The 27,844-nt window shown below is 35.8% G+C and overlaps 1 protein-coding gene across 1 annotated transcript in view; it reads right to left on the bottom strand.

Moving 5' to 3' along the window:
* Window positions 1-11,370: 11,370 nt before the first annotated feature.
* The window catches only part of ROBO1 (roundabout guidance receptor 1), a 70,415-nt gene continuing 53,941 nt past the window's right edge, over window positions 11,371-27,844 (bottom strand). The window contains exons 18-21 of the mRNA XM_045540454.1: window positions 26,348-26,500; window positions 19,823-20,131; window positions 14,297-14,493; window positions 11,371-13,036 (exon numbers count right to left, since the gene is read on the bottom strand). Coding sequence (XP_045396410.1) covers window positions 13,022-13,036; window positions 14,297-14,493; window positions 19,823-20,131; window positions 26,348-26,500 — 674 coding nt within the window. The 3' untranslated portion in view covers window positions 11,371-13,021. The remainder of the gene's footprint in view (window positions 13,037-14,296; window positions 14,494-19,822; window positions 20,132-26,347; window positions 26,501-27,844) is intronic.

The following is a 27,844-nucleotide window of genomic DNA, read 5'->3' as shown; positions in this document are numbered from 1 at the left end:
GGTATCCTGGTAGTTGGCAGAAGATGTGCGAAAAATTCTCTTCTGTTGTTTTCCTTAATGAAATAAAAAGCAAGATCATTAGCTGAAGCATTGATCTCACCCTTGGGGAGGATCACTGGAAGGTTTGGGAAATAAGAAAAAGAAGAGTGAAAGGACAGTGGAAATACAGTGGGATATCCAAGAGTGATTAGAATGAATGAGAGCTCATGGAATCTAAGTGTGTAATGAAAGGGAAAAAAGATGTGAAAGGGTGAGGGTATTACTGACTTCTTATTTGAAGGAGCAGAGACTATCTCTGTTTTTTCCTTCCTACAGGGTGTTTGGGTTTTTTAAGTGTTGTCTCTTCTTTTCCCAAATCTCTTCAGAAGACTGATAACTTTTTGTATGCCCCACAGATACAGAAACTCCCTAAACCTTCACTTAAGACAATGGGTTTCTACTTACTCTGCACTGGCATAGTTAGGAGACCCACTCCAGGGATCAGTCCTAGGATAAAGATTTTTCTCCTAAATAATCTTTTGTTATTGCTTATATGAAATATAGCTGCCTTCTCCACTCAACTTATATAGTATACAGTTTATTTTTTTAAGTACTTATTTTATACTAGGCTTTGTTCTAGGCACTGTGAACAAAACAGAATAATTCTTACCCTTAAGGAGCTTTATTTTTGCTGGAGAGCAGATGATTAACAAGGAAAATGCCAAAGGGACTGCTACTATGGGAAAAATTTGGCATGGAAGGAAAAAAGGATTATGGTGGGTGAGGTACAATTTAAGATAGCGTGTTCATAGAAAATCTTATTTAGAAAGCAAAGATGACATAAGGGGCTGAGTCGGGGGCATAGCTAGAGGAAGATTGCATCAATCTCAGGGAATATCAAATGCAAATACCCAGAGGCTGGAGCTAACCAGATTTATTCTTGGAGCAGCAAAGAGGCCATGGGACTGGAGACCAATTATGAGGGGATGGAGGGCTCATGTTGCATTGCCTTTTTACCACGAGTAAGACAAGAAGCCAAGGGAACTTTGAAAGAGAGAAATGATGACCAAAAATATATTTTAAAAGAATATCTCTGGTTGCTGTGCTGAAAATGCATTTGCCTTGCATCAGAAGGTTGTGAGATATTTTTGTGAATCAGAGTAGCTCCAGACAAAAGTCAAACAACACAGGAAAATAAGACCTTGAGATTATGGGAAATTTTGGCTGGAGATGCTGGTTCAACCACTAAAGGTTCTTGGGAGTGAGCTATTCATGGCTCACTCCCAAGATGTTACTCATTCTGAAAGCTCTGGGGAATCCAGTCAAAAATATTTTCTATTTCCTTGACAATGAACATGAAAATGTACTTATATTTTGGGTAGACTCCTAGAAGGTAGTAACACCTGGTAGTTTATAAACAACTGTGCAGGACTAGTTAGAGTGCTGATACCATATGACAAGAGTGAATGTTGATGTTAAACTCTTCAGTCCCCTATTCTTTCTTTTAGAATTTCATGCTTTGGTAAATCCCCTTTGGATTTAGTGATCTCCAGTAACTTCTGGAAAATTTCAAGTGAGGAAAGACTAGCAATTCAGCATGTACAAGAGGATGGGGTTCTTGAGAAATTAATCGGGAAATATATTAAAATATATATGTTCTTTTGTTATGCGGCAAATTCAGGTGATACACTATGATGCATTTCATCACTCCATCAAAATTCTATTTTTATATGTACTAAGCATTAATAAAAGAATATCAAAATGTAAATTATAAATAGACAAATGCAGAGGTTTGATATAAAACTTATTGTAGTCAAGTCTAGAACAATGGAATTTTTGCTTGTGTTTGAGTCGTAGCCTAGTTGTATGACCTGGGCAAGACATACAGCCTCCGGCCTCCATTATCTCATATGCAAACTAATATATTTAAGGTTATGGTGAAGATGACATTTTAAAACATGCTTGAAAATATTTTTTAAACTGCAAAATTCCAGAAATATTATAAAGAAGCAAGAGTATGCTCTACAAGTTTTTAGTTTTATATTTTCCCTATTAAGCCTTTATCCCTACTATGGGGAATTAAAAATTACAATATTTTCTGTTCCTATTTTTATTCATCTTCTTTGCCTTGATGAATTTACCAATAAGGAATAAACAAAAAGATCAGAGGTAGGAAGAGAAAGTGAGAACAATTATTTCATTATTATAATCTAAGTGAATTATTTAGGTCCTGGTTATTAGCAGAAGAATTTTGCCTGAACTTCAGATTTCTCTCAAAACCCTCTTTAGCTTCTGTGACACAAACACCAGGGGAAGGAACATCACATTTCTGGTTTATAAAGTAAACCTTGAGAACCAGTGACTTGAGACACATATTAGGGGCAGCAGATTCTTTACAGCTGGACAAAGTAACACTTGGATCATTAAGGGTGATACCAGATACTTAGTACAGGATTTCGTTTATTATCATCCTGTTTCAAAAACATCATCCTCCCCTCTCAAAACATATGCTGTTGCTTAAATGCCTGGCAACTCCCTTTATTTTCAGATCTTTTCTCTTCCTGTTTTCAAGTTGATGGACTTTCTATTTACTAGAGACATTTAAGCAATTCTGGTTTTTGCTGTGTAACAAACCACCCCAAACATAGTGTTGTAAAGTATCATTAATTTTATGCTCATGGATTCTGAGGGTCAGGAATTCAAAGCACAGCTGGAATAGCTTATCTTGGGATGTCTTTACGGCTGCCCCAGGAAGTCTGGGCCCCAGCTGGGAAATTGTGAATGACTGGGGTGACTCAAATGGCTGAGGTTTGGAATCATCAAACTCCCATGACAGGCACTAAAGCTGGACTGGGTTGAGACTGTTGACCTACACGAGATCTTTCTAGGATAGGCTTTTTACAGCATAGCAACTGGATCCAAGAGCAAGCTTCTGGAGAGCAAATGGGGAATGAACCAGGTGGAAGTTCCATGGACTTTAATGACCTAAACTTAGAAGTCAATAACTTTTGTTTATTGGCTGAAGCAGTCACAATCTTACCATTATTCAAGGGAATGGGTTGTAGACCTTGCCTCCGGGTAAGAAAAATGTCAAAAACATTTATAACCATTTAAAAAAAATTACTACATAAACTATGTATAAGGGCTGAACATAGAGCACAGACTAATTGCTAAATGTATAAGTGAGTATGTGTTTTTTATTCACTGTTGGGTGCTTACCCATCATCCATTTTCCTCAACAAACAGTTCATACACTACAAGGATAAAAATCTATACATTCCAGTAGAGGACCTAATAGGTCTAAAAGAACCCAAACTTAGCCAAATAGCACACAGTATTCCTCTGGACACAGAGTTAGTCCTGGGCAAAGCATGTGTAATAATTTAGATCACTTTGAGAAGTTATCTTGCTTTTATCTCTTGTCTTCTGCATATTATCACGTGTGGTTTGAGATTTGGTCTGTTGCAAGCATCTTGATAGCAGCTTGAGAAAGAAAGCAGCATATGGAGCCAAGTGGCGCAAAGAGATTCACGGACAAATGGAGTCAGACCATTGATTGAACTATGTCTGCTCAGAGCCCCTTTGTTGTACTTTTTAGTTCCATTACATCGTTAAGTTTCTTTCATGCTTAGCTACATTGAGTTGGATTTTATGTGTTTTCTGTCTGTAAAATGTGTTCAAAAGCATCATTATTGACATAGTCTATATAAAGAGAGAAATTAAATATAAAAGAAAAAAATTTAAACCCAAATCCTCTTAATATGTTTTATCATTTAATCCTTTTATGCTTTTGTTGGTGAATTCTTTAAATTTATGTGATTCTAAAATTGTTAGTTGAAGAATGATGGAAACTGACCAGTAAAAACAAACAAATAACCCAAATCACATTTCTCAAGCAATTTATAATTGATCTTTTTGGTTCATCTAAATCTACTTTAATTCTAAAATGTATTGTACATTTTTGTTTTTTTGAGACAGAGTTTCACTCTGTCACCCAGGCTAGGATACAGTGGCGTCATCATAGCTCACTGCAACCTCAAATTCTTGGGCTCAAGTGTTCCTCCTGCCTCAGCCTCCCCAGCAGCTGGGACTACAGGTGTCCACCACCACATCTGGAAAATTTTTCTATTTTTTGTAGAAACAGGGTCTCATTCTTGCTCAGGCTGGTCTTGAACTGCTGGCCTCCTCCCACCTCGGCCTTCCAAAGTGCTAGGATTACAAGCATGAGCCATTGTGCCTGGCCAGAATATGTCTTTAATTCCTGTTTAGAGTTTCCACAAGCTCCTTTATTTCTGTGGAAATACTTCTGTTACATGGTTCATACTGTTGTGTGTTTCTGCCTCCCACTACATTGTGAGTACTTCAGAGTTTACCTTTGTTCCTAGCATATAGCAGTAGACTGCTGAATCAACGAATGATCTATATTGAAATCAGAGTAAGGGGTATGAGTAAAAGTTGATGAGTAATTTAATCAAACTGTTTGATTATCTTGCAGAGAGTGACTAATTATTTAGGATAGTTCAGTAGTCATTTTTGGCACCATACTATAGGGCAGGAAAAGAAACAGTGTTTATTCAAAATGATTGTTTAATTATGCACATTTGAAACATGTGAGGCGTAATTAAAAATTGTTGATATTAAATAATCCAGAGAAAATATATTAGTTTCCTAGTATATGCTAATCCTATGCATAGGTACGTTATTATTCTAAGCAATTTTTTTTTCCTGACTTATTTTTCTCCAAAGTATCGCAAGCATTCAAATGGTAAAGTATTATTATAAATGTCTTAGCTAATTTTAAAAAGATAGATTTTTAAAAATGCTAAAACCTCTCCAAAATATTTTACTTTCCCATAGAGAGAGGCATGGGTGGGAGCAATGGGATTGCTGGGTCAGGAAAAGCAATGAAAAATTCTGACTTAAGAAAAAATGTTCTATGACCTTGAACGACTTCTCAAGTCCTGTTCTGATAAAATGAAGGTAAGTATACTTGAAAAGTTTCATTGCTTTTAAGTCAAATTGCTAAAATCATTTAATATTGGGAATGTTAATAAGGGATTCTGTATCTTTTATGTATATAAATGCACAGTTGCAATGCTTAGAGAATATTATTTATAACTTTTTATTTTTAAAAGTGGCTTTTGGAAGTATAAGAAATATTTTAAGATTTACATGTTAATTAAAGATAAGGACACTTTTATGAAAATAGAACTACCATATGAGCCATCAGTTCCACTGCTGGGTCTATATACAAAGGATGGGAATTTAGTATATTGAAAAGATATCTGTACTTCCATGTTTATTGCAGCACTATTCATAATAGCCAGGATATGGAATCAACCTAAATGTTTATCAACAGATGAATGGATAAAGAAACTGTGGTATGTTTACACAATGGAATATTACAGAGCCACAAAAAAGAATGAAATCCTGCCATTTGCAACAAGGTAGAATCGGAGAACATTATGTTAAGTAAAATAAGCCAAGCACAGAAAGACAAATCTTGAATGTTCTCACTCATATGTGGGAGCTAAATATTAAAAACAGTTGATCTCCTGGAGACAGAGAGTAGAATGATGGTTACCAGAGCCTGGGAAGGGTAGCAGGGAGCAGCAGATAAAGTGGGGATGGTTAATGGATACAGAAGTAGAATTAGAGAATTAGATAGAAGGAACAATATTTGATAGCACAACAAAGTGACTATAAGCAACAATAAGTTTGACTTTGAAATAACTAAAACAGTAGAATTGGAATGTGCCTAACACAAAGAAATGTTAAATACCTGAGGTGATGGATACTCCAATAACCCTGATTTGATTAATTCACATTGATGCCTATATCAAAACATCACATGTATTCTATAAAGATATATAACTATTATGTACCCATAATAATTTAAAATGTAAAGCAAAAAACAATAAAAAGATAATAGCACTTTTAAATATTTGGCAAGAGCACCTTTAGTGCTCCATACATAGGCACCATTTTTTTTCACATTTCAGTTATAGTTAATTTAAGAATGAAAATTGGTTGTTGTTTTAATGTTTATTAACTTGGTTCTCACTCCTGAGAGACAGTTTTAATTTCTGCAAAAAGCACTAGACTTGAAGCTGGATTCATATCCATATTCTATTTATATCTCCCTATTGTGAATTTCAGCAAATTTCCTGGTCTTTCGAAATCTTGGTTTCCTCATCTGTCAAAAGAGATTAAGACTAGACATTCCATACCAATTTTGACTAAAATTCAATTTGATTATATGTTGAAATTATAGCAGGTACACAATAAATGACTCATTTTTTCCAGTAATCTATTTATTCATAATTTATTTCTTGTGGCATTCCTCACAGTAGCTATTCCAAATGCCTTCACTTTCCAAGCCCTTACTGACGTGTAATTTTGTCTTGTACATTTGAAAACAAAAGTTATTTAAAAAATCATTAACTTCATTTAGTCTATTATTGCCTCCCCTCTAAAATCACAGACACACACGTAAACACTGTTACACACAAAAGGAAGAGACATTTTTAGAGATGATTTGTGCATGGCCTTTATAGAGAACAGATAGATAAGGCATTGAATATATAATCAATCCCTTATTATGGAAAACATAAGGTAGACTATAAAATAGTTTATATTCCATATAAAAACTCAGGTTTTTATTAAGCTGGTTTAAAAATCTTCCACTTCCCTATGTTCAGAGCTACCGTAGCCTCGTGTCTAGGGCAAATATTTCTTCAGGGCTGCTATTTATATTACCAATTAAGTCATCCCAAATCAGGCGTATCAGCACCGTTCTGGCAGCATAAACTCACTTGATCTTATGAAAGAAATGTCAGCCAGTGTGAACAATCCACTAACAAGACCACACTTCTGCACCAGCAAGCCAGCTACAGGGCCCCAGGAGGATCCCATAGCCACTAATTCTGAATTCTGAAGCTCTTCAGTTATCATCACCCCCACAGGCATGGGGCTTGAGTCCAAAATGATCACTGTCCGGGATCCTGCACCTGGTCCTGTTGGCACTACCTGCCCAGGCCAGTCTCAGGCATCAGAAGAGGATTTGAAAGTTTAAAGGAAAGCACTGTAAAGCGCAGGAGGCCCCTGAGGTATAGGGGAGGGAAAGAAGCCCTGCTTGCCCAGGTGAATATTGTTGATCCCAGAAACTGAGCATGCTATAGAAATCACTTGAGCCAGAGCTATTAAAAGCTCTGTTTTACTCAAAGATGAAGAGCTTAGAGCTTTTCCCAAATGGAGGGAGAATTTCTAAAAGCTCAAAGATTACTTGATATGGGAGTTAGTGATTATGCCAAAGATCTGAACTTTAAAAAGTTACTTTAGCCAGTTCAAGCTGCTGTAACAAACTATCATAGACCAGGTGGCTTATGAACAACAGAAATTTGATTCTTACAGTTCTGGAGGCTGGAAGTTGGAGATCAAGGTGTCAGTGTGGTTGGGTTCTGACGAGGGCCCTCTTCCATATTGCAGACATTTTGTTTTATCATGGCAAAAAGAGCAAAGAACTCTCTGGGGTTCCTTTTATAAGGGCGCTAATCCCATTCATGGGGGCTCCACCACCACGACCTAATTACTTTCCAAAGGCCCCACCTCCTAATACCATCTCATTGGGAGTTAGGATTTCAACATACAAACTGGGATAGGATATAAACATTTGGTCTATAACAGTATTCAATTCATGTAACTATTATAAGCCCAGCTTAAGGCAATGGGCTTGTGTAAATGTTACAATATTTCATCAAATGCATGGCTCCACTGAATTTAAGAGCATTATTTTATACCACTGTGAAAATGCTACCAATTTTTATTATGAAGTAATGCCACAGTGATGGTCTTGTACAACACATAAATTGGTTACATTATCCTCAACTTTGCTTGCAATTTCTTTTATGTAATTCTGAAGTATTTGGTAATTTTGCCTGTCTTCATTTGGATTTTGTATAGTGAATGGGTGTGCAAGAAGGCACATCTTTAATTATTGTGGATATTTTTATTTCTTAGGTACTGTAAATCTTATTTTGCCAGAAAATGCACAATTGTGGTTATTTCTTCTAAGCATCATTCCCTAACCTTTTTGGCACCAGGGACTGATTTTGTGGAAGACAATTTTTCCACAGATGGCAGGGGCAGGGACGCAGAGCTCAGATGGTGATGCAAGCCATGGGAGCAGCTAGAGATACACAATGAAGCTTCGCTCACGTGCCTGCTGCTCACCTTCTTCTGTGAGGCCCAGTTCACAATAGGCCACAGACCAGTACTGGTCTGCAACCCAGGGGTGGGGTCCACAGCGTCTAAGGATCCAATTCATATCCCACTGCTTGTTTCCATACTTGTTGCTTTTGCTGTTTCAATGCTGATACTGTAAACATTTCAGAATGTCTTAAATAGCTATTAAATTCAATACTTATAGTACCAGCAACTGATAATCGATGAGAACTCTTCCAATGTGAAAATAATTTCAATACATATGACGAATTTCATATGTGCACATTATGAAGGAAAATTTATCTTAAATTTGAAAAAAGGTAAATTGACGATTTCTTAATTTTTTTATAAGATTCTAAAATATTTTCCCATAATCCTGCTAGTAGTAGATGCCTTTGATGGGCTCCCTCTGGCCAACAGTTTGCTTTGAGCCCAGACTCACCTCATCTTGGCACCTTCCCACCTCAAATATCTGCCATATGCATCCCTTCTTTCTGCCTCAGTCTTCCATTCCCACTTGGTCCTCTCACTAGTGCTCGGGAGTTAAATCCCCATCCCCACCATCAATGTGCTGTCAGTGGAGAACTGATAATGTTCTGCGCTCCTTTACTTCAGTGAAAGGCTCTGGTAGGCATTCTGTGCACTTCTCAGAAGAGCCAGGGGAGTCCCTGGCATGGCACCTTCAGCTACTTTGAAGGATCTATATTGGCTTTTTCTCTTTAATTCCCCTCCCACTCTCACTTCCTGGGATTATATCCCCAATAAACTTGCATCCAAATCTTTGTTTCAGACTCTGCTTCTGGGGAAACACAGCCAAGAATATGTCACTGTTTGACCCTTATCTGATTATCCTGGGTGAATGCAAATTATCAAAGTATATTTTTGACTAATAATTTGAACATGATAAAGGTGCAGACTTCATGCAGTCCTACAGGTGGGTGGTTAGTTAACCTAAAGGAAAAAATAGATGTTCTCTAGCCAGTAGAGATATTAATATCATGTTTATATTGCCCTAAAGAAAGTTTACTTACTCAGCAATCATATTTAAGTTCCTTCCACAGCTGTTCTTTGTCTTCCTGCTGTTTCCCTTATTAATGAGGTAAATAAAAGTTTGACACATACTACTGTTTGTATGAAACTTTTTTGTTAGCAGTAAGCAATGAAAACTACGTTAGGATTGTTGCCTGGCTGAAAGTAATTGTGAGACACTGCTGACTGTAAGATTCATTCCAGTTTCAGATATATTACAATAAAATTTATACTTAAGTTGTTGGGGTAATGGTTTCCAAACTATTTTTAATAGAAATGGGATTGTCTCCAAAATGCAATTTTTTAGGCTCCTTTCTTCAAAACTGCAGAAGTAGCTCTCACCTCCTGCCCCAACCAATACACAGTCCAAATGTGGTGAGCAGTTCAACAGAAACAGTGGTATCTTGTGAGGCACTGAGAAAGTCCCAAGTCTCTAGAGCCCCAGCACAGCACAGAAGAGCACATGAAACTCCCATTTCCTATACCTGCCCTACATCAAAGGACTTAGAAGTATCAGGAGAGGGTCAATGGATAATAAACAGCATCAAGGTTGGGAAGACGTGAGTACAGAGGATGGGTCTGACACACGGAGACCATTGGAAACCTGGACAACAGCAATGCCAGAAATCAACTCCTCCAAGTTTTTATACATGGAAACAGACTGGAATTTAGATGGTACCCTCTGGAGAGAGAAAGAAGGAGAAAATCCATATGATGTCTAAAATGATTAAGAAAGCCAGATGACCAAGTTCACTTGGAACTAAGATTATACTTTCTGTCACTAGACAGAGAACTCAAGTGACATGTTTGCACCCCTGAATTGTGAGATATGTGCTGAAAACACCATACCACCACCCATCGTGTGACCCCTGAATTCAAAAGCAACGAAGCAAACTAAAACACCAAGAATTTATTCCATGATTAGGTATTTCACAGTGAATTTTACTCACTGGAAATAAAAACACCCTCATCCTTGTATCACACTTATTCTTTGACTTTCATGCAAGTATTAGGAACAAACTATGTATGAAAAGTGGGGATTGCATGTGTAATGAATTTCAGTCCATAAATATAACAATATCTTGTATTGTTTTTGGAGTTTACAAAGTCCATATCATATACATTAACTCACTAAATCATGACAATAGCTCCATGAGGTAGGTATTATTGAAATTACAGGTGAAGTACCTGAGACTTAGAGGTTAAGTAACATGTCCAAGGAAACACAGCCATGACAAAACTAGGACTCAAACCCAGGACCTCTGATACAAATAATTTGCATGTATATCACATACTATAAATAGTGAGAGCAACTTATTTATAATCAACTCACCAAGGGAAAGAGAAAAATTAGGTCACTAAACATGTCCCTTCAGTTTTTTCTTAAAATAGCCTCTGGAAACTCACTTCTTGACCTGTGGACTTGTTCATCTCTAAGTAGATGCCGGTGATTATTTTCTTTTTATAAAATTGAATTTCAAATTACACCCCCTTTTTCAATTTTTTTCTCAGATTTTCAAAATTCTGATAAACACAAAACTTAGGTAGAAGAACAATACATACATCATAGGAAAAAACCTTCCTTAGATCCTATTGCTCTTGGTACTTCTACGACATGATGTCCACTTGTCCATCCAAAGTTGAATCTTTGAATATGCTGAATTTAATCAATAATAATGTGCAACCTGGTATATGATAGGTATTGTTAAAATTTCATGGGAATTTATAACAAGAAAGTAGATTTTTACTGATAAGCATTTTGGATTTACATAATTTTCTTGTTGACAGAATATAGGTGGCTCAAACTGCAAATCAGATTTATCATAGTTGAATGCTGATTATTTTAGAAATAGATTAACTGAAATTCAGATATACACACATAAACAAAAATAGCATACTTTTAATATTAAAGAGTTACTCTCTGATCAAATGACTTCTAGATTTTAATTCATCTTACATCTTTAAAATTTCAGAGGAGTTAAATGAGAATTTTTCCTTACAAGTTTTACTTGTAAAACTGAGAATTTTTGCTCATCTGATAATTTAGTGGTGAAATGTTAAGACAGAACAACTTTGTGATTAAATGGAATAAATTTGATCAGCACACATGGAAAAAGAAATCAACACAAGAAAGAATGATGTATTTGAGAACATTTTTAATAAATAATGTGACAAAATTACTTTTCTGATTATTGGATTTTCAGTATGCAAAATTATGGCTAAAAATAAGAGGCTTCTTACATGAACATAATGAAAACATTAATCACATGGATTATTCCCTTAGTACTGCATACCCTTTCTATGGAACTTTTCTGAATTATCTAAATGAACACATTTAGTTTTTGGTGAACACCAGCATTTTTTGTGGTTCAGTTTTGTTTGGCTTTGCTTTCCAGTGGGGCCAGGCCTGATACCTGTATATGAATAAATGTACATTTTTTTAAATAGCACCAATTATTAAGTCAAAGAAATTTCTATGATGACAAAAAAGGATCATAAAAATCTAGTCAGAGGGCATCATTTGGCAATTCAAAGCAAGTAATGCCTCCATTTGAGCTTATAAGGAAATTTTGTAAGTTTCAACATTGGCCACAACAAACTTAAACCTTTTTTTCTTTAAGTCCAGGAAAAGCAAGAACCATCTGGTTCATGGCCCACAATAAAGTATGCACATTACTTCACCATCTGTCATCGTTCAAATATTCCAAATACAAACATAGAGCATTAACAAAACAGGTTAAAAACGATTCTCAACATTTTTTTTCAATAAGACAAAAAAGGTTAATAGTTACAATGGTTTACAAATAAAGTTTAGTGATTGTGCTTTTAAAACCAAAAAAAAAAAAAAAAGTTAAAAACAGTGCATTACAAAAACAAAAATCAAATTTCCTTAAGTGGCACTTCCGAAAGTTGAACTGACACTACCAGAAGAAATTTAGGCCAGTTAAGATAGGGATGTCTTTACTCAATTGGTCATTAAAAACATCCATTTGTTTGTAATATGTATTTATAATTGTTTTTTGATTGAAAAATAGAACAAGGTTTTGCTAGGCTTACTTATGACAATGACTAGACAACCAGAGATCCAACTGGCTTAGCCCTACTTATCCAAAAGTATATTTCCAATAACAAATGATGGAAATGATTGAAATGAAGACAAAATATAGTACCACCAGGGATTGCAAAGAGTATATATTTACAATGTTTCTACCCCATTCGAATTGTTTGTAGTTCTGCATTTGCTATATTTTTAGTTTCTCCCAGCAACGGGTAGTATAAAACACTGATTTTAAAATCATGTTAAAATGAAGTATGTTTTAATTTGCATTAGCAGTTTGTTATAGAAAGATTATACTTTCAGAGCCCTTGGCGTGAGGTTGAATAATCAACTTTGCATCTCTGATCAATATTTTGCTATAAATTAGCTTGGCATATAAGCAGTGCAATGCCATATCTCAGGGTCAAAATGCAAAAGAACTGTTTTGTTCTCTCCTGCTGGCTGATGACTGAAGCAAGAAGTCAATACACTTTTTTTTTGCTGGAAGTAAGGTGTAATGGTTTGTTCCCACAGCGAGGGGAATAAGGAGGTTCTTCGTAGGGTTAGAAATCAAACAACAACAATAAAAACCCAATAAAATTTTAAAAATGATATCCCAATAAGAGGAATAAAAACGACAATTTGTACAGTCTGATTGCACTGAACATTTTATCTGGCGTCATGTGTCATCAGACATGAGGCATCTTGAGTGATGATTTTCACATTAGATCTCACAAGCCTCTCTGGTTGTCTTCAGCTTTCAGTTTCCTGTAAAAGATGTATTATTTATTGTCAAATTTGAAAATAAATCTTAAAAGTATTGTCTTTAAATGCATTTATTATTACAATGTAATGTATTTTTCCCTTATTCACTGGCATGCTTTGGAAAGTTGGTATACATTGGAAAATGCTTGTGGCAACTAATTAATTTGTCAACTTTAGTCAGTCTTGTTAGCAAATTCATCAGTTCTCCAACAAGTCCAAATTCTGTTCTGCACTTAGCCTCAGTGTCATGGGGTGGGACACGAGGCTCTGAGAGAGGAGGAGTGCTGATTCTGTACCTCCCTCAGTCTCAACTCAACCTTATAGCTCTGCTCTTATTGAATTTAAATACTGGAGTTAACAGTAATGACTGTTCCCCATAAATATTCTTCTACTTTAAAAACTAAAAACACTTGAAAGATAACTGCTGTAACGTTTGCAGGAGGAAAGTGTTTCTTATTTCAAACCTCAAAATCAAAATAGTTTATAGAACATTAATTTAGATATAATTTTTTATCTTCTATTATAAGAAGTTCTAATTTAATACTCATTTATCATCTCCATAAGGTTAAATATATTTATAAAAAATTATCCTCAACTTATTTTTTATTAAATGGAGACAACACAATCTTTTAATAAAGGGGGGGCAGATTTTATAATATGATATGACTTAACTGCCAGCTACATCTTTTCCTGTTATCTATAGATTCTAACAAGGGAGCATATCTTTGACTCAGGAAGTGGTCTCCATCTGGAAAGGTCAATGTCATACACCAAGTTCACATTTTCAGACTAGGTTCACATTTTCCGAAGAGTGAAGGTGAAAGATAATCAAATCAAATTGTCCTGGTGATCACTAGGGTGACAGACAACATAGGCTGAACATCCTCATTTATGTCATTTCACTCTGTCACCTTACTGGGTTTTTATAGCCTACGACAACACTATGACTTATAATTTAGATCAACCGTTCTTATTTCCCAACAATGTGTTTTCCATATATATTTCTTATCCGAAAATCGGCAAATGCATGTGAGCCCTAGATCTACAAAGAAACTCCAATTAAAATTTAAAACGTTGGAACACATTCCAAGAAAATTCTTAAATTCTCAAAACTTCAGTTTCTGGCATCTAGACATCAGGGTAGTGAAAAGTTTGTGATAAAATAGTAACATTTCCATGTACTTTTATGGATGTTCCTAACTTTGAGGCTGATTTAGCAACCAGAGTCTAATGCTGGTTACCTTGGGGAAAAATTATAAATACCTCTAATTCTTCATTATTATCTTCTCCTCTTTCATATCCTCCAAGTACTTGCATTTCTGCAATATTTCTTTGACCTACATTTGCTTGTTCTCTTTGTCTGCTTCCTGATCCTCTTGATGACATTGAGCTTGAGGAACTGGGATCTCTGGGATTATTTGATGTTGGAAAAGTAGGTCTACAGTAAGGTAGAATATCCTCTGTGTAATGAGATATAATGAAAACGTGAACACCAGCATACACTCACTGTAGAAAAGCATCACTTGGGTCTAACTGTAATTCTGAATAAGGAAGCATCAGTGATTCTGAGGTATAAATAAAGATACTTTATGAGCATAATGAACAATGCAGCACTGGCTTTTGAAAATGAAAATTACAAGCCTTGTTGTTTTCCTAGGAGCAGTCAGGGATTTGGATTGATTCCACTCAGATGCTTTTGTCCATCTCAAACCCACTTGAGACCAATATCACTTAAGGAGGTAAACCAAACCTGGTGTCAGACTTGGCTTCCGATTCTGTCATTCACAATAGAATCTCAGATTATTTTAGACTTTAGTTTCCACTTTTCCAAAAAAGTGATAATAGTATCTATACCTAGAGGAGCTCCTAGTTGTGATATGAAAACAGATGAGATAGCAAAATCACTATGTAACCTATACAGCACTATCGTAAGGAATTAGCAGAAACCAAGCCCAGATTCCTAGAACTACCAAAACAGAGCCAACTCTGGATTTATTCCACAGACATAAAAAAAAGAAAAAAATCAACCTCCATTTCTACATCTTATTTATATTGTGGAACTTTGAATCTCACAAGCCTACCATTATTGCTAATTTCAAAAAACAAGCCATTCCAGTCAATTGGTGTCTCCTGAATTTCTACTTCTATATTGCTTTAAATTTGGTGCTCCTGATGAATCATCAAACAGCTCACTTCTTTCCAAAGTCTGTCCATTCTGCTCTTTGGATACCAAACACATGAAAAACTAACTCTTTGACATCCTTTTTTCCACCTCCCCCAAATGCTTCCTCCACTATCCACACTGCCTGAATGAAACCTGATTTCCCCTGAAATTTCCACTGATGTTCTCTCCAGTGGAAGGGTGAGGAGGAAGGCTTGGCTCTAGCCCACCATCACGGTTCTTCTAAATCATTGCTCCTCCATCCTTGCACCAACATTCTCCTCCATGAGGCCCAGGTCATCTTTATGAAGCCAGTAGAGTCCTCCTTGATGGCACCTTGTATTATTCATCACACTCATCTCAACTTTCATCCCCAGCCCAGAGGAGCTTCACAGTCCAGGAGCATAACTGCTCTCTTCACAGCACTAGATCTCCTGTGACTATCACCTTCTGCCCCTGTTTCATCAACTTTTTTCTCTCTACTGACTTTTGTTTTGTCAAACGACAATAGGATAAAATCTTTCTCTTGCTAAAAACTCTCTCCTTAAGCCTGTGCTCTAACCAATCAATACCTTCGCTGTCTCCTCAGTACTCAGCAATGCCTCTTGAAAAGCAATTTGGATTCAATATTGGTAGTCACAACTCCCATTTACTCCGTATCCCACTGAAATCTATTTATGCTCACATTACTACTATGAAACTAAGAAAATTGGTAATGCTAACTATGTTTCCATCCTTATGCCTCTGGACTGCTCACTGCCTTTAATCAATTTAAACATTTTTATTTTCTTAGCTTCCAGTTCTCCTTCCTACCTGGCAATTTCTGTGAACTCTTTTTTATGATGCAAGTGCCTTTTGCATGTTGATGATCTACAGGTTTCTATTTTCAGCCCAATATTTATATATATATATACATACATACATATTTTCTACTCACTGTATGTGATTTCATCCACTCTCGCAGACTATAATGTTTTCTAGAAAATAACTGTCATAAGGGCAGGTATTTTTGTCTGCTTTGTGTGCTGATATACTCCTATCTTAATATATAATAGGTCATTAATAAATAGTTTTGAGGGAATGGATGAGTGGCTTTAACTACTATTTGCATCATACTGAATCATTAGTTTATATTTTCCACTCCTGCATTATACCCTGAGTCTTAGGCTGCGATAGACAGCACAACTGGACAACTCTTGGAGCATTTCCTGAAACCCAACATGTCAAACACTGACCTCATCGACTCACTTCCCTGAGATTTCTTCCCTCTCTGTTTTCCGTAATACAGCTAATGATATCACTGTTCATTAAGACACGCAAGATAGGAGAACTGAAATTATTTCACATTCTTCCTTTCCTTTCAAAAACATGCACATACACCGTTTAAGTGTACCCTTCCACATATTCAAACATATAACAAGTAAGACTGATTTTGACTTTAAAAACTTTCTTGAATTTTCCCAGTCACCCATCCCTGCTCCCATAGCCTGGTTTATATTCTCTTTCTCTCTTGTCTGGGGGTTGCACACATCTTTGAACAAGTCTCTGCCTCTTGAGCTATTCCCTTCACTCAGCCAACTTCCTTTTACATAATTTACATGTTCTTTAAGCATCACCATTGGCTACCTTTATTAATGAAGTACTGAATTTCTTACAGTTCCTCAATGAACCTTCAATCCTTTAATGCTGACTTCTACACCTGAACAATCCACTTTTCTCACCCAAACTAAATTGCACCTATCCTTAAACACTCAGTTAATGTGTCAGTTCTCCCAGGAAGGATCAAGAAATCTTTCCTTGTACCCATTAGAGGTGAATTTACCCTTCCCCTCTGGGTGAAGGGCACAATTATAACTTTGACTCAAACTGTACAAAAGCAAATTATGTAACCAAAACATGTGTACCCCTGTAGTATTCTGAAATTAAAAAAGAGAGAGAGAGATTTCCTAACATTGCATCTTCCACAAACCTGGACAAATTGTCCCTCTTCTGGACTCTCAAGTAGCATGGCACCATGAGGGTTACACTGAATATGAAAATATCTGTGAATTAATAGATTCTCTCTCTCTCTCTCTCTCTCCCTCTCTCTCTGACTACAAACCCCTTGAGGTCAAGGTTCATGCTTACACATAAATCTCAGGAATTAGTACAATGCTTAATAACATAGTAGGTGCTTGATATATATAAAAATAAATTGAACTATGAGGTAAATGTCAGCAGAAAGATCAGACATTTAAGTCTAGAAGACTACTCTCCTTAATTAAAAATAATCATTCACCATATATGTAAATCAGGGTACCTCTTTCATTACAATTAATGTAAATTGAGTTATGAAGGTGAAAATTATAGCGATGCATAGAAATGATCATTTAATGGCATATATACAAAAGGTTATGATTCAAATAAGAATTTGGAAGAGCAGAACATATAAAATAATAACTGGTCAGTGTATCTCAGTGCTTTCCATGGAATAGCGGAATAGCTTTCCTTGTTTCTAGACTAATGGTCTAATCTTAGTTCTTTAGTTACAAATACTTTCATAACATAAAATACAACTTATTACATTTCTGAAGATTGCTTTTTAAAAATTTCATCTCTTCGTTCTAATTCTGCATACAAGATCTTTCCAGGTTTGTAAAATTGTCTTCTGAAGAATCTCACCTACTTTAGAGGAAGCCTACTTACGAGCAGGAAATTGGTCCATAGTTTCTGGCCAGATATAAATCTCATAATTCACATCATCACATTCTATTTATGAATCACTACTTGGAGCATAGTCACCATGAGTCAAAAGTTCAGAGCCTGATCAACTTTGGCTTAACTGACAAAAATAAGCTAATAAGTCTTTCAAACTTTGGATAGTGGTGATGTCACCAGAGACTTTGTGGTCACAAAATAGAGGTACTCCGTCTGAAATGCACGGCTTTACTTATTAATTACTTATACTGTCCATTCCTGGATTAGGGGTTCAGGCTACAGTCACAGCACAAAGTGAAACTGCCTCCATGTTGAAAGCAAGTTAGCTAATGACCAGATGTCCATAATAAATAAAGCAATACATTGATGTCAAACCTTTCTAAAATATCTCTCTTACAATAAAGTGCCCTATAGCTTTCTAGGTTGCATTCCCCTATCATTGTTCCCTGACTCCTCCATCAACCATCTTCCTTTATTTGTATCTCTTCCTCTTAAATGCTTTCCTCTCCTTAGTCTATAATAATGTTCAAATATTTATCCTAAAACATTTATCCTAAAACACTTCCACTGATTTGGCCTTCCTGTCAAACTCTATCCCAATCTCTCCTCCTCATCCCAACCTTTTGAAAAGAGCTTATGTTCATTACCATTGGTCCAAAATTTCCATTCATTTTCCCATCCCCTACAGCCTTGCTTGTACTCTGACTACTTACTATACTAGAAATAGTTCATTGGAATACCACCCACAGACAACATACTGCAAAATCTTTTTTCCCCTGGGTTTACATCCACCTTTCACTGTTGTGGCATTTTATATGTCTTCCTATCTAAAAATTTCCCACTCCATTCTTTCTAGGATACTATTTTTAATAGCTTGGATATCTTGATTATTATATCTCTGGGCCAGACAATTTCAGTTTCCTTGATAGAATGTTGACTGCCTGCCTGTCCTCTAAGTATAAGCATCCCTAACTAGTGGTGTGCTAGAACAGGCTCAATGTTTCACAAGAACTCATCTCCTCCTACCTCCACATTCACTGACTTCACATTAGTAGCTGGAAATTAGCCATTTGGGGAGTATTTATACAACAGAAGTAAGCATATGGCTACCAATTAGGGTTTTGTTTTGTTTTCCTCCCAGAGAACTTATTGTTAACCATTTACCAGCATACCACTGCTGATATTTAGCATTTGTAATTCATACCACCTCTGTGTTGTGGGTTCTAAAATCCACTCTGTACTCACATTCTTTCTCCTAATTTTTAAACCTAGTTCTCTAAATTCTTATTGATTTTCTTTATATCTGTATTCTTGTCAGCATCTTAATCCATTCAAAATTAACATTATTTCCCCCTGAAATTTATCTTTTTCTCTGTTTTTTTCTACATAGGTTAATATAATTGTGTTTCACTAATCATATATGATCACCTAATCAATATTTGAATTTTTTTTTTGTTTACTCTATTATTTCAATTTACCTTTCTACATTCAATTAGTCACCAAGTCCTATTGGGCCTGTTTCTGAAATACCCGTTTATGTTGTTCTCTCCTTTTCATTTGCACTATTTTAATTCAGTGTTTTCATATTTTATACCTAGATTGTTATTGCAGTGTTCTGATACCTTCATCAACCTGATTCCAGTCTCTTCCTCCACTATGCAGTACCACCACTTATTTTTCTAAAACACAAACCTGATTATGTCTTTTCTCATTCAAAATTCTTTGCTGGCTTACCACTGCCTATATCATAAATCCCAATGCACTGGAATGAATGAATTGTTTCAAAATTATTTGGATACATGCCTGTCTCTTTCCTTAAAGAGCAAACTTCTTAATCTGACCACTTTTCCTGTGGTGCTGTAAGGTCTAACTGTGTGCCTTGGCAAACATATGTTCATCTATGTTTATTTGCTGCTGGAGTAAATTAGTACCTTGGATGAGATGAGTCTTTGCTGGTGGAAGGTCTCGTTTTGCTGCTTTGTTTCCTCGTCCTTTCCCATCATTTTGCTGTTCCTGTGCTTCTCTGGGATCACCTAGATTTGTTCGCATTTCAGCAACTTGTCTTCCATCCAATACTTCTCTCCCCTTGTAACTGCCTCCTTTTCTGTCTGATGACCTATCTGTTCTTGCTTCTACAGAAGGGAGTTTTGGCACCATTACAGGTCGTACCTCCAGCTGTGCCTTGGATTGAACAGTGGGTGACTTTATAGCAGGCGGTGGCACGGGAGGAGGCGGAAGATCTACAAAGAAATATTTAAAAGGCTGTAAAAGTCTGGTATTACAAAATCATCAAATATTAGGATTACTATTGGAGTCCCATTCAGCTGTAAGATATCATACCTTAAAGAACTAAAACAATTGAAGGCAACCAAGAAAGAAGAAAACCAACAATTTGAAGTACTCTCTTATCTAGCACAGAACTATTGAATGGTAGAGTTGGGACTTAAGTGATTGTCCCACTGCTGCGACAGCTAATACTGGGCATATGTACTCTAACTTCCAGTCTCCCAACCATGGAAGACCTTCCAATTGATTTCAGCATAATACTGTTGGTCCCAGATGTATATCTTTCCTCCTTCAGGCAATCACTTCAAAGTGATTGAGGTTAGCACTTGAGTTGAGACCTATTTGCCATCCCTAATCTAACCTAACCCCCTTCTCATTTTATAGATAAGGAAACTCAAACACATAGACCTTAAGCTATTGTCCAGTCTCAAAGCTAGATATAATCAGAACCTGGGCTAATGCCTTTAGATTCATAATTTCTGGTTCAGCGTTCTTCACGATACTCAATTCAATCAAATATTTGTTAATATAATCTATCATTCATTGATAAGATCTCTCCACTCTTTATATATACCCACAGGTTTTAAATTAGATAATCACTGGTATAAATATAGGTTCATTTCTTATTTATGTATAGATAGATATGTACAGTTGTAGTTATATATTAAGTAATAGACATTATATGTAATATAAATATATCATAATTTTCTTTCTTATATCATAGATATACTTAAGGATGAAAGTAGTCAGAAAATTTGACATCTAGAAAATCTATTTTCTTTAAGCAGTGTTATCTTTTAAAATGACTCCAAATATACTCTGAAGAGAAAAAAATACATGTCCTAATAATATTTGGTAAGTTTGTAGGAGAATATGAATATATATATGCTAGGTTTAGGTTGTTATGACTATAGTATGGAAGATGTATTAAAAGGAAAAGTGTCACTCCAAGAGGTCAAGAAGTTGTTATAATAGGTTACATAATTAATGATAGGACATCTAATGGTATTGATGCCTATCAGATGGGTAGCAGAAGATCTGTTTGAGAGAGATTAAGGAAGAAAAAGTCAATATTATTTCATGATCAATGGAATATAGTACAGAGGTGGGAGGAAAGAATCTAAGACGACTTTTAGGATTTTGGTCAGTGTTTACTAGGTGAATGAGAGAAACACCATTGAAGGTATGAAGTGCAGGAATGAGGAAGAGGTATTGGTAAAGGAAGGATATGAGTTCAGCTTCAGAAAAGTGTCACTAGTGAATGATTTTCCCCCTTTGTTTACAACATTCATAGGGTTTTCAAAAACAGTACATAAAAATAAGTACTATGGTGAGAGTCCTCCCTCATCTGCTACTTATTTATTAGAGATAACCACAAAGGGAGAGTTAAAAAACACACTTTGTTGAGTAGCCTGAAGCCAAGAGACCCGAGGCAGAGTGATTCTAAGTTGAGACCCACCCTGGGACTGGCTGCAAAAGGAAGAGGAAAGTCTTAATTCATAATATACCAGGAAGCGGAGGGAGTGAGTGACTGTAGGCTCATTTCTGCACTATCTGCTTGCTATAAACTTAAATTGGATTGCAAGCACAGGTTATCAGGAAGCTGATGACTGCCACCATTGTCATAAAACGTCTGGGCTTATCAGATATCAGGGCTCATAATTACTACTATCATAAGATCGTACAAAGTCTTGGGAATATATGACTCTTGAGACAAAATCTATTAACAGATATTCTAAATAGGTAAGGTGCTATCTACCACACAGATATAAAGGAAAAGAGAATACATCATAATTTTAAGAATTCTAACCTCCTGTATATAATTGTCACTGTATCTACTTGACAATTAGAGGGAAATGCTGGCAGGTTTGATTTCTTATATACACAGACTGCCAAATAAATTTTTCCTTAGGTGTTGTAAAATGATTACCAACCTAAACCAGCGATTATCACAGTATAAACAATTCTGTATTTCATATAGTGATAAATGGTGCTTTCACCCAATTCATAACACAAGTAGTACAAATTAGATTTAACAAATGGGATTGTGGACCTTTTTTTTTATAGAGAGACTTTATATAATCATATAAACACTCATTCTTTATATAAGACTTTCCGAATAACAATATAATGCATGTAAAGTAACACATAAGAACATGTGCATTCAGGCAATTCTACCAGCATTAACTCCATACAGAGATCCAGCATTCTATTTACTTAACTGCTTAGAGCCCCCAAACCATGTAATTAATGATAAATCAAGTCAAAATAACATCATTCCAAAGAGGGGGGTGCATTTATAATTTATGAAAAGTGGAGCTGGAGAAATAATATAGATTTGGTTTTTAAATCAACTATGTAAATGCATCAGAAAGGTGGAAAAGAGGGGTTGGGAAGAATCTATTAGAAGGTCCTAGAAATGCACTTATGCTTGGCTTTAACTCGGTAAGACTCTGACTGATAAATATTCATGTGTTTTAATCCTGTCCTTCATCTGGGTTAAATTTGTAAGAGGCAAATATGAAATAAATAAATAATTAGATACTGCCTGTCAGTGTGACTACAGCACGTAGCACTGCTTTGCATCGAGGACTCCCTGGGTGTTTATAAGGCTTTGTATCGGACTACCGAGCAAGGTACGGCCACAGTGCCATGCATTAGGGGCTGGTGGACTCTTATGGGCTAAATTATGTCCTCTCAAAATTCATATGTTGAAATCCTAACCCCCAGTATCTCAGAATGTGACTTTATTTGTCTTTAAAGAGGTAATTAAGTTAAAATGAGGTTCCCGAGGGTGGGCCCTAATCCAATATGACTAGTGTCATTATAAGAAGAAGAGATCAGGACACACTCATACAGTAAGGGAAGATCATGTGAAGACACAGGGAGAAAACGGCCATCTATAAGCCAAAGAGAGAGGCCCCAGAAGAAACCAATACTGCTGTGAAGAAATATATTTCTGTTATTTAAGCCACCTAGTGTGTGGTATGTTTTTATGGCAGCTCTAGCAAACTAATATAGGGGCTGACTAATAAATACCATCAAAATTATTCTTTATCAGTTCACACATAACCACTTTTTATTCTTATTTATATAGTTTACAAAAATTCTGCAAAGGAAATTGATAATTTGAACAAAATTTACAAAGCAAAGATGCTACAAACTCAACACTGATGTACCATATTCTGAACTTAGTTCATAAAAGTCTATTGACAATAATCAAACTCATCCATCGTAGTCAATACATTTTACTCATTAAAAAGAAAAAAAGTCTACAAAATCCTCCACGTCTTACTAATATGTTTAATTCACACTGTAATGATTTGGAGCTCTTTAAATTCTTTCTTCCTCTCCCTTTTTTTTTTTTTTTTAACAATTATACAAATCATGTCTGCCATTGAGCTTCTCTATGAATTGGTCTGTGAATAGTTTTTCCAAAAATGCAGTGTAGTAATTTCGGAAAATAATTTCTGTGAAATAAGTTAGGGTATACTTTAAAATAATTAGGCCCGTGTAGTGGCTCCAGCCTATAATCCTAGCATTCTGAGAGGCTGAGGCGGGAGGATTGCTTGAGTTAGAGACCAGCCTGAGCAAGAGTGAGACCCTGTCCCTGCCAAAAAGAAAGAAAGAAAAAAAAACCCAGTCCGGCATTGCAGCAGCAGGAGCTTGTAGTCCCAGCTACCCGGTGAGCTGAGGCAGGAGGATCGCTTAGAGCCCAGGAGCTGGAAATTGCAGTGAGCTACAATGATGCCACTGCACTATACCCAAAGCAAAATAAATAAATAAAAATAAAATAAAATAACTAAGAGAGTGGAATTGGAATGTTCCTAGCACAAAGAAATGTTAAATGCCTGAGGTGATAGATCCCCCAACTACCCTGATTTGATTAATTCACATTTTATGCCTATGTCAAAACACCACATGTACCCTATAAAGATATATAAATATTATGTATCTACAATAATTAAAAATAAAATTTTTTAAAAAATAATTTCTGTGAAAATGGTTTTTGTTTCTCTCATTACCACTGCTTTCAAGAATGTACGCATTTCTTGTATCTGGAGCATTAAGTTTCTGCTTTTATGATTTCAATTAATCAATGTGCATTATGGGATATGTATAAAATAATACATAGTCTTGTTATTTTTTTCTTTTATCAAGCAGTAAGCATCCATTGTAAAATTTAAGACTTGTCAGTATAATAAACATAACTTAAAGGTGGATGGTTATCAAAATGTTGAAAGGAAATGAATGCTATAATTTAAAAATAGCTTTAGTCATTTCTCCACTTTATTTTTGTTACTTAGAGAAAATAATTACTGGCTTTTATATTGCAGTATGCACTATGATAACTTTGCATAATCACTTTTGTGAAATGAGCAATTAGAAATCCAAATAATAATTCAGATTAACTTTTGGCTTTACAAATATTTCAATACATTTACTTGGTTATTTCTGAAATTAATTTAAAATAATAACTTGGGTGTTTCATCATTCAATTTAATAGTTATTATTCAAGGATTAGTTAGAATTTATATTTAATTATTAAACACACTGAAATAAGTACTGTAGAATGTGGAACAATAAATATAGATAACAATTTTCAGGCATAGTGTAATTTATAACTGTAATACAATATTCTTTATCTTGGCATGCTTATATTATTTACAACATTTTTTAAAAGCATCAGTCAATGCCAGGATCCCATCCAAACAAGTACAAATAAGAGATGGAAAGATCTACACAAAGCTTTAGGCCAGATTTTCTCCCTTATGTATTTAATTTGGATGTGTTTACATCCAGGCTTGATGTTTGGTCAGTTTTCCAGTTAGAAGCACTCTCTTCTAGATAATAAAAATTGATAAAACAGCTATAAAACTTGAAAAATGCCATTATAGAGGTCCCATAAATGTAAAATTGCCAGTAGACATTGGGGATTTACACCTAGTGTTTGTCCCTTCACAGAGGCAAACATGCACAAAGCCACTGTAATAACCCTTCAAAATCAGATAATATTCTGACAGCTCAGTTTCACTGACAAAAGAGTCCTGGGCAGAAGCCAGGAGGCCCAGGTGCGCTGTGTCATGCCAGTATTTAATGTAGTCTAATATCAGATAGATGCTAGTGAGAGAAAATACTCAGAATAAAGTACAGATAATAGCATGGACAGCCACTCACTGCAAAATTACTCTTGCTCATCATGCTGTGAGCTTTGTATTAAATTTTTCTGTCAAGTGGCAGGAATCACAGAGAGAAGTACCTCGAAAACCTTCCTTGCAACCTTGGATAAGGATCTATAATATTAGGCTTTCATATGATAATGGAAAATGATGCCCTTTTTGAAAAATTGCTGACTGGTAATGAAAGTCCTAATCAGATTGCAGTTGCAGAGGACCAGGAGGTGGGGAAACTATGCCTGTGACACCCTTCTTCCTCCACCCCTTTAGCAAATTTAGCAAACTTGACAAGATGGGCGAGTCTTAGAGAATTTATCTTACATGAATTTCCAACAAAGCCCGTGGGGTTGTTTTATAAAATGAGAAGGTGGTGGTTTAATAAATGCTGGGCCACCTGAGGCACTTTCATTAAAGGCCTGCTCTAGAAAACATCACGATGTTTGCATTACCCTCCCCTGTTCCCTCGAGAATCCAAGTGTTACCTCTTCAGTGAGAGTCGATACTGTATGTGAAGGCATGAAGGAAGATGATTCGATTTGCCTTTTCGTGTCCAAAATAAATGTTTGTAACACCGCTACAGTTAGAATTAATATTCAGACATGTTCACTGTCTTCTATTTGAATGCAGAATTGTAAGAAAAAGAAAATGAGAACACTCTGGAGGATTTATCAGTGAATCTGACGAAGGTTCATCCTATGCCATTCCTTCAACGATAGCAATGTCCATTTGTTTGAAACTATAATATAACCTTTCAAAAATATCAAAGGTATACATTCTTTTAGTGATTTAAATAACCAGCTTATTAGAAAACTGCAAGGAATAGCGGTGCCTGACGAGATGTGGAAGTAGACCACTCCTATAAGTAATATGAAGCTGACTGCTAATGAATTTTTAATGTAATTTCTAATGTCAGTGAATGCATTTTCTAGTCCTAGAGAGGCAGGTTAAATAGGCGAGATGCATAGACGTTTTCATGCGTTTCAATGGACTTACCATCTGTGTAGGCTTCTCTGCGCAGATGTCCTGGCTGGTGTTTTTGTTTCTTGGCTGGTCTGGTTTTCTGCATCACAGCAGCACTCATGTTGCTGTCTGTAGACACAGGACTTGTGGGCCTAGGGCACTGAGATGCATGAAAATGTCGGCGGCCTGAGGGGGGGGAAAAAAAAACACAGAGCCAAACACATCAATGAATTTTAATTACCACAATAACAACAACAACAAAACATTAAAGCTAGAAACAGCCCTAATTTTTTTTTTTTAAAAAAAAACTCAAACAAACTCTTCCAACAAATAATAGGCTTTTTGTCACACTGCTTGTGCTATCCGCTGGAGAAAACACCCTAAAAGCATTTTCTGGTTTTTCTTTTTTTTTTTTTCCCTAACCACAGTGCTTTTCATCTGTTAAAATTCATTACAACTACTTATTAAAGAAAACATTCCAATTATTTTGCAACTAGCTTCCCTAAAATGTTATTCTTGAACAAAAATAGTAATTAATTTTTGTGTGATATAGTCAATGTTTGTTGCTTTCTCAGGAGGAAGAGCCAGAGTCCTTAAGAAATTCATGTTCTAAGAATGAACAGTACTAATTACAACCTTATTTTAATTAAATATATATTTATGGTACTCTTTGAAGGCAGACTCCTAATGTCTTAATACATTCTAAGGTATTTTCTCTCCAGGTGGTTGGAAATTGATTTAACTCACATAGTTAGGCCTACCAAAAATTACTTACACCCCTTTTCTATCTCAAGATATGTGCCTGTTCTGGATACTTAAAGTGACCCCTCAAGACTTCTGTTTTTTGGTGGTGGCAGAGGTAGTTTTTGGTTATTTGTTTTGGTAGGAACAATATTCCCAGGATGCAGTGGGAATTAGATTGACTAATCAGATACGGTGCATTTTAGGGCTTTCAAATTCTCTCGCTGTATAACATAGATGTTGTATTACAACATATTTGACATATTTAATCCATAATGGAAATGAAGAGCTATTGGCACTATGCTTGACCTCGTCTGTTTTGGTTTCTAGAAATTCCAGGCACAAATCCGGAACTTTCTATTCTGCCACAAGAAACTTCAAACAGACCTAGCCAACATGTCTTTTGGCTCTAAACAGGAGAAGCCACATATAATGAAATCAACACATTTAAAGATGCCAACCAAAGCATATTGAATAATAGACATTACTGCAGTGAAGTGAGAAGCAACGTGATTGGATTATTCTTTCATTTTTAACTTCAAGTCACATGATAAGCACCATCTCCTGAAAAGACCAATGTAATAGGCAGAGGCCAATGCATGCTTAGTTCATTAGAATTATGAGACAAATGAAAACAAGAGTGTCACTAAGTTACAACACAATAAAATATTAAACCAAGCTCTCTTTAGCTATCATGGAGACTATTACAATTAAAGTTACATATCCATGAAAACAGAGAAATAGGGCCGAGACTGAATCCATTATTCATTCTATCGTGTAAGGCTATCT

Source organism: Lemur catta, chromosome 1 (assembly GCF_020740605.2).
Source record: "Lemur catta isolate mLemCat1 chromosome 1, mLemCat1.pri, whole genome shotgun sequence".
Classification (NCBI taxonomy): domain Eukaryota; kingdom Metazoa; phylum Chordata; class Mammalia; order Primates; family Lemuridae; genus Lemur; species Lemur catta.
The sequence above is the reverse complement of the archived record's forward strand: the minus strand, read 5'-3'. Positions and strand labels throughout refer to the sequence as shown.